Raw genomic sequence first — 7,943 nt, forward strand, 5'->3', positions numbered from 1 at the left:
AATATTCATTAGGGGGACACGGGTGGCCCAGTCGTCCAAGGCGCCGCGATTCGCTGTGCAGAGTTACGTCCCTTTGGTACGCCAGAAACCTATGATTGTGGGTTCGAATCCCGGTTCGCCCCAATTATGTTTCTAGGCTTGTCAGCATCATACCCGTGCTCGTGGGTTTCACCGAAGTGGTAAACATCTGAAACCTGCATCACTTCGGGCTTTCCTCCCACATGAAGCTGACACGCCGTGATATAACTGGAATACTGTTAAAAGCGGCGTTAAACCCAAGTCACTCCTCCGTTATCACTTATTAGTGTTCTCGCTGATTATACAGGACAATCACTAACAAATCTTCATTAGAGATTACATGCTGTAAAATAAAACATGTTTGACATCCCTAAAACAAGAGCTGGTGGGTTCGGAGTCTCCGTGGTCTAATGGTAGAGCGTCCACCCGGAGAGCGGAAGGTCCGGGGTTCGAACCCTTGCCGCGTCATACCAAAAGACGTTTATACATAGTACTTGTTGCTATCCTGTCCGGCGCTCGGCATTAAGGGGCTAAAACAAGAACTGGTTTGCTCGGAGTCAGTATACTGTGTCTGAGTGGGATATTCATGTTAAACTGCGGCATGGTATCTCAGGGGGCTAGCATTATAAAATCGGCATCAGTCCGATACTAATACAAGCAGTCATACATACAATTGTATGCGCGTCGCTATGTAAGTGCAGTAATCTTGGACGCGACGTTAAACCCCATTTCACTTCACCTATCATCATAGAGACAGAATTTAAAAGGGGATCGTCTGTCCAGAGAATGGAAGATTGGTGACTTGATCCCCTGGTCGTGTTATGCCAAGAGACGTTAAAAGAGTGAGTGAGTGATTGAGTTCGTTTTAACGCCGCCCCGAACAGTATTCCAGTTATATCGCAGCGTGTCAGCTTAATGTGGGAGGAAAGCCCGAAGTGATGCAGGTCTCAGATGTTTACCACTTCGGTGAAACCCACGAGCACGGGTATGGTGCTGACAAACCTAGAAACATAATCGGAGCGAACCGGGATTCGAACCCACAATCATAGGTTTCTGGCGTGCCCAAGGGGCGCAAAGACGTTAAAAGAATATATTTGCTGTTGGCCTACGTGGCGTTTAGCGTTAAGGGAATATAATAAGCACTTGTCCGAACAATGGGTCTGTGGCGTGTAAATATTAAACGGGCGCACGGGTGACCCAGTCGTCTAAGGCGCCGCAATTCGTGTAGGGTTACGTCCCTTTGGCACGAAAGAAACCTATGAATGTGAGTTCGAATCCCGTTTTTCACGATTATGTTTCTAGGTTTGTCATCACAGTGGTAAACGTTTGGGAATAGAGTCCAGGCGGTCCGGACACTCCCCTTTTTGAAAAGCAAATGTAGTATGTCGTTGGCAGTCAAACTATCTGAGAAAGGATCTCTCTCTCTCTCTCTCTCTCTCTCTCTCTCTCTCTCTCTCTCTCTCTCTCTCTCTCCCTCTCTCTCTCCTACACAACATTATTTGTTGAACACATCGCGACGTGTGTTACAGGGAGCTAGTCCGTACAGCTTCTACGTTAGGGAGCCCATGTCGAATTTATTAAAAATATGGAATTTACGACAACTGCAATGTTCGTTGCTTCTAAATGGTCCTTAAACTCATAAATCTTACAAATGTTTCTGCAACATATGATTTGTTCTCAAGCCATTGAAGAAAGTATGGGAAGCAACACCTTGTCTCTCAAATTTGTGTATAAATAATGCTAATGTTTCTCCAGACAGCATTACATGCAGTGACGACGTCGCCACGATGATTCTAATTCTCGCCGCTTTAATATCTGTGGTCGCCGGTGAGTTACCTTTTCAGTTCTGTTATTTAATTTTTGTTGTTGTATTTTTCATGAAATCAAGTTGTCCGGAGAAGACCTAAGCATGAATTCAATAACTAGTTCACAAAACCACACGTTACACCCTCGACTATCCGGGGTATTGTATCTTATTACATTATTACATTATATCATTACATTATATTACGTCCGGGCTAAATGTCGATTTTATTGTGCTACCTCACTTAGATACCTATCGCAAGTCCTTGTTTTAGCTCCTTATGCTGAGCGGCAGGCAGGGTAACAATAAGTACCATCTTTCAATGACTTTTTGTTTGACGCTGCCGGGGATCAAATCCCCGACCTTCCGCTCTTCCGGGCAGATGCTCTACCACTAGGCCTTCGAGGCGGTCCCTTATAAATGACAGTCTCTGCACAAATGAATATTTACTGTTACACTAAACATATTACTCGTTAAGATAACTACCAGGGTAGAATAGGTCTACAGCAACCCATGCTTGCAGTAAGAGGCGACTATGCTTGTCTACAGCAACCCATGTGGGGAATCGAACCCGGGTCTTCAGCGTGACGAGAGAACGCTTAAACCACTAGGCTACCCCACCGCCCCTTGAACTTTTGAACTGCTCCCAGCTATTATTATCTGCTTTCAGCCCACCCAGCCTCCCGTATCGTTGGTGGTTCCGAGGCCGCCCCCCACAGCCACCCGTACATCGCCTCCCTCCAGCGAGCCACCCTGGGCATCTTCTGGTCCCACAGCTGCGGATGCAGCCTGGTTTCTCCGACATGGTGTCTCACTGCCGCGCACTGCGTGGACGGCGCCAGGTACATTTGAATATTACCCACAGGGGAACGAATATCGGTGCAGTCAAGCCCCCGTTGCACTATCGAAAACTTTGATAAAAAACTTGGACCAAGTTTATGATAGTGTAACATGCTGTCAAAAACTTTGACGAAGTTCTTGACGGATTTTGATGGAATAGAAACCGATCCTATATCTCGTCAAACTTTGATCGAAGTTGATGACGTCAATTTAATTTAGCCAATCAGAATGCATGGAACATTTACTCCTTTTCAACCGGAAGTGCATGAAGTCAAGTCAAAATGAGCCAACTATTTTGGACTGAAGAGATGTTGGAAGAATTAATTGATTTGGTTTAACAACGAGCAAACATTCTCGGGACCAAATATGCTTATTTCTGAGGGATTATTTGACCGAAATACTTGAAGTCATACTCGCAGGCTGATTGGTTTGTCGTATTTTCGCACATAACATTCATCGATAGGGGACGAGTCTTCTTGCAGGTCACGGAAAGGGGCGAATGGTGACGAATGGTGACGAATGGTGACATGGTCATGTTATTGTTGACACTCTGTTTCAGCTCAAGTTCCCTGAGAGTCCAGTTAGGGGAACACAGTCTTAGCAGCAGCGAGTCAGGAGAGCAGAGGATCGGAGTCAGGAGAGTTGTCATGGTAGGTCGCTAGGTGGCGCTAAAGACACGTGTCACGTCCGTAGCGTCGGTAGGTGGCGCTAGTGACAGGTATAGCTAATGGCGAAAGTCAATGTAGTTTCCAATAGTTCTTCAGTTTTATCACCACAGCTTAGTTACACGAAAGCCATAGGTGATTCAGGTCTCGGACGTTTACTGTGGTGAAACCAACAGCGCGGACACTCACACTCGTGTGTGTATTCAGACCGCCTTCCTGGTCTAGTGGTAGAGCGTCCGCCCGGAGAGCGGAAGGTCCGGGGTTCGATCCCCGGCTGCGTCATACCAAAAGACGTTAAAAGATGGTACTTGTTGTTACCCTGTCTGGCGCTCGGCTTAAGGGGCTTAAACAAGGACTGGTCGGCTCATAGTCAGTATACTGTGTCTGAATTGGGTATTCATGTTAAACTGTGGCATGGTATCTCAGTGAGCTAGCGTTATAAATCTGCATCAGTCCGGACTAGTACAAGCAGCCACACAAACACATACACGTAAATGCACGTCGCTATATCAGTTCAATAATCTTGGACGCGACGTTAAACCCAAATTCACCTCACCTCACCTCACCTCGTTTGTGTATTCACCAGTCTTTGAGTGAGTGAATTGTGCTTAACTCCGCTTTTAACAGTATTCCAGTTATATCATGGCGCCAGCTTGATGTGGCAGGAAGGCCCGAAGTGATGCAGGTCTCAGACATTTACCACTTCGGTGAAACTCACTTCGGTGAATGTCTTATCTGTGTCACAACTGTGGATCACGAAGGGATGAACAACCGATCTGACAAGTGATCGAGCAACATTTATTTAACGCTCATGGCTGCCACCTGGAATGCGTGCTCACCGCTCGTCACGTTTTTTATCCGGAGCATGGGTCAACTCAAAATACCGTTCAATATTTCTTCATTAAAAATTCAAAAAATAAATAAAGTAGTCATGAACTGTGCCTTTTGCTATTTAGGAACTCTTGAAAGTTGTATTTTTTCGGGTCTCCATGACAACAAATTGGACTTCGACCCCAGACAGCTTTTGTCGTCAGGGCTTGAGTCCTGCATTCAACAGAACGTCCAATTGGTGGGGGATACACTTATTTCATTCTTTTTAATTCTATTCAGCATCCTGGCTACAACGGCAACGCAGCCGGCTACCCCAACGACATCGCCTTGTTGGAACTGAATAGTGCTGCCACCATCTCCAGCACTGTCCAGCTGATCGATATCTCTCCAGAGGGCGCTTCCTACGAGGGCCAGGACGTCATCATTTCTGGATGGGGAAGGACCGTCGGTAATTAAGATGAAGCTGCAGCATTGTTAAAAATCGTTTCTTCGAATGAGTGAGTTTAACGCCGCTTTGAACGTCGTATCGGTTATATCACGGCGTGTCAGCTTTATTGAGAAAACTCGAAATGATCCATGGCTTTAATGTATCACTTTGGTAAAACCGAATATGGCGAGTTACAACCTCAGCATGTTGTCACAGCATGTCGTCGGTCGAACTCCGGGCGGACGCTCTACCACTAGACCACGGAGGCGGTCGTCATTGTGAGGAGAAACATATGTGCCAAAGTTCAGCTCCCTCGGACTGTCAACTTTAAAGAAAAAGTTTACACAGGCGAATATGTATTTGCGAGAATATAACAGAATGGTCAGAACAATTTTAAAGTTAAAACGTCTTGCAAAGAACACGTGACATGTGATGAATCCCCCACAAAAAATAAACATACCAAATTTCATTACATTTTGTCTGAGAATTGGTCGAATAATGACCAGAAATAGATTTTTCAATATGGCTGCCGTGGCATCCAAATTGGTAATCGGAAAACCTTTTGATCGAATTGATGGGAATAAGTATGTGAAGTTTGAGCTTCATTCATTTGGTTCAGTGGAGTGAGTGGGTGAGTGTGAGTGCGAGTTAAAATTCTACATCGCATCAGCAATATTTCAGCCTTTTCGCGACGTGAACAAATTAATACACTATCCGTCGATAAGAGTTTCTCAGAAGAAAACATGTTCGCAAAACAGTGGACGACACACTGCGGACGACTGACGACGGGCAAACAGGCAATAACATCATATAATTTGAATTTTAATCAGGGCATTTTTAAAACAACCTTGTTTGTCACACACTTGATGAAATAAAAGCCACAAAACCCTATCCATTATCATAAGAAATAAAAGCACAGTATGATTGTGACCATTAGCATGTGTTTACGAATGATTTACGGGCATGACAAACATGGTAACACTGGCTGAAGTTGTGATTAAAATAATGAATAAGTGAGTACATTATAGTCATGACTAAAGTAATGATTCAAAACAAATCTCTGCGAAAAACTGTTGATTTCATTATTCCGACTACGTACAAGTATATCATGAGCAGGGCCCATTTGCACAAAGCGATCTTAGCACTAAAATGATCGTAACTCCTATACTTTAACGTTGGCTTACAATAGTCGCAGAGCTAAGATCACTTGGGCAAGTGGGCCCTGGTGTATACAAATCACCCGGTGTTCATGAAAAGGTGCGCGTATCCTGCCCCACAGGTGGCACCCGCCACAAACACACGCAAAGACAAGTCAGTTGTTAGTCATGAGTAAGTACAGTTTAACGCTGCCTTCTGTAATGTTTAATCTTCCTCACTATCTTCACAGGGGGTGGGACGCTTCCAGACAGGCTGCAAGAGGTAACCATGCAGAAGATCTCAAACGCTGAATGCACCCAGAGGTGGGCCCCCGTTAGCGGAGCCACCATCAACGACCAACACATCTGCATCTACGACAGCAGTCAACAGGCTTCAGCTTGCAATGTGAGTTACCCTTTCGGGTTTCGTCTTGTGTATACATTCTAGGTTTATTTAGGACTTATCAGGCATTTTTTATTACTTAAATGCGGGTATGCAGTTCGCCAATGCAAAATAATAACAAATATTAAAATCAAAATATAAAGAACATTTTTCTTTTCGACGTTTTTCTTAAGAGTGACAAAACCATGTCCATAACTTTCAAAAAATCTCTACTAAAAGCAGAGCCTTTCCTATGATTCCGACTAAATCATGATCATGTGTTTATGAATCACTATGAAATGGTCATGATACCGTGTTTTTGTGAAAAGGTAAGCGTATCCTGCCTCAGCGGAGGCACCCGTCACAAACACGTGGAAATTCAAATCATCTTCACTTACAAGTCAAAATGGGAACTGCATATGACATCATTTTTGTCACTGAAGCGTCAAATTTGGAAATGTCCTCCACATGTGTACCATGAATCCTTTTGAAAGCTTCACTGAGAGGTTCACTCGTCACGATGTGGATGAAATATTCCCGATGTGACGTTAAATTTTAACTCACTAACTCTCTGCTGAGGGACATTCCAAAAAGAATTAGTTGGTAACCTTTTTACATCGCATCCGGAATATTTGGGCTAAAAAGCGATTAGAACAAGTAAATCGTTAATAAAAACCTATATTGAGAAGGGACGGTAACAATAGATAGTAAGTGCAACTTGTTTGGTGCCGTGAACCAAACTATGCCAGCTACAGATTAAAAATATATCAGGGGCGGTCGGGTAGCCTTGTGGTTAAAGCGTTCGCTCGTCACGCCGAAAACCCGGGTTCGATTCCCGACATGGGTACAATGCCCATTTCTGGTGTCCCCCGCCGCGATATTGCTGGAATATTGCTAAAAGCGGCGTAAAACCATACACACTCACTGTTACGTGTATCAGCTAAACAGATGTCGTCAATGGTTACTGTTGCCAGGGTGACAGTGGTGGACCCATGATCATCAGATCAAGAGGCCAGGCTGATGTTCTGGTTGGTGTGACGTCATGGGGCATCAGCACGTGCGGAGGAGACTACCCAAGCGTCTACACGCGCGTCTCCGAGTTCATTCCCTGGATCAACAGCTACGTCGGTTAAATTGTTGAATGGATGATTAAAGTGATCAGCTGTTACATGTATTCTGTCTGACTGTCTCAGAGTGAGTGAGTGAGATAAAATTGAAACTCACATAAATGGTATTTCAGCCATATCGTGACTGTCACTAGTTGTAAACCAACAATATCTAAAAACCCGGCCGGTTTAATAACTAGATTATTACAAGTCTTTGAACGGCATTTAGAAGTGATACACATAAGGAAGAGAATTTATGGTTGTCAACTTCTTTAAAATGAGGAACACAACGTTTCGGAGTATATGCTTACTCCTTCATCAGGTGAATGGATACTATGAGGCAGAGAGCATTCATACACCTGATGAAGGAGTAAGCATATATTCCGAAACGTTGTGTTTCCTCATAATAAAGTGAGTGAGTGAGTTGGGTTTAACGCCGCTTTTACAATATTCCAGTTATATCGCGGCGTGTCAGCTTAATGTGGGAGGAAAGCCCGAAGTGATGCAGGTCTCAGACGTTTACCCCTTCGGTGAAACCCACGAGCACGGGTATGGTGCTGACAAACCTAGACACATAATTGGGGCGAACCGGGATTCGAACCCACAATCATACGTTTCTGGAGTGCCCAAGGGACGCAACTCTGCACAGCGAATCGCGGCGCCTTAGACGACTGGGCCACCCGTGCCCCCCTCATAATAAAGAAGTTGACATAAACATAAATTCTCTCCCTTAG

General features: G+C 44.5%; 1 protein-coding gene across 1 annotated transcript; it reads left to right on the plus strand.

The window, feature by feature from the left end:
* Window positions 1-1,805: 1,805 nt before the first annotated feature.
* On the plus strand, window positions 1,806-7,236 carry LOC139461755 (fibrinolytic enzyme, isozyme C-like). The gene is made up of 6 exons (XM_071243213.1): window positions 1,806-1,845; window positions 2,493-2,664; window positions 3,222-3,312; window positions 4,438-4,606; window positions 5,973-6,127; window positions 7,078-7,236. Exons 1-6 carry the CDS (start codon window positions 1,806-1,808, stop codon window positions 7,234-7,236), a joined length of 786 nt encoding a protein of 261 aa, XP_071099314.1.
* Window positions 7,237-7,943: the final 707 nt, after the last annotated feature.

The sequence above is a fragment of the Haliotis cracherodii genome, unplaced genomic scaffold, assembly GCF_022045235.1.
Source record: "Haliotis cracherodii isolate W230 unplaced genomic scaffold, xgHalCrac1.p SCAF_15, whole genome shotgun sequence".
Classification (NCBI taxonomy): Eukaryota; Metazoa; Mollusca; class Gastropoda; order Lepetellida; family Haliotidae; genus Haliotis; species Haliotis cracherodii.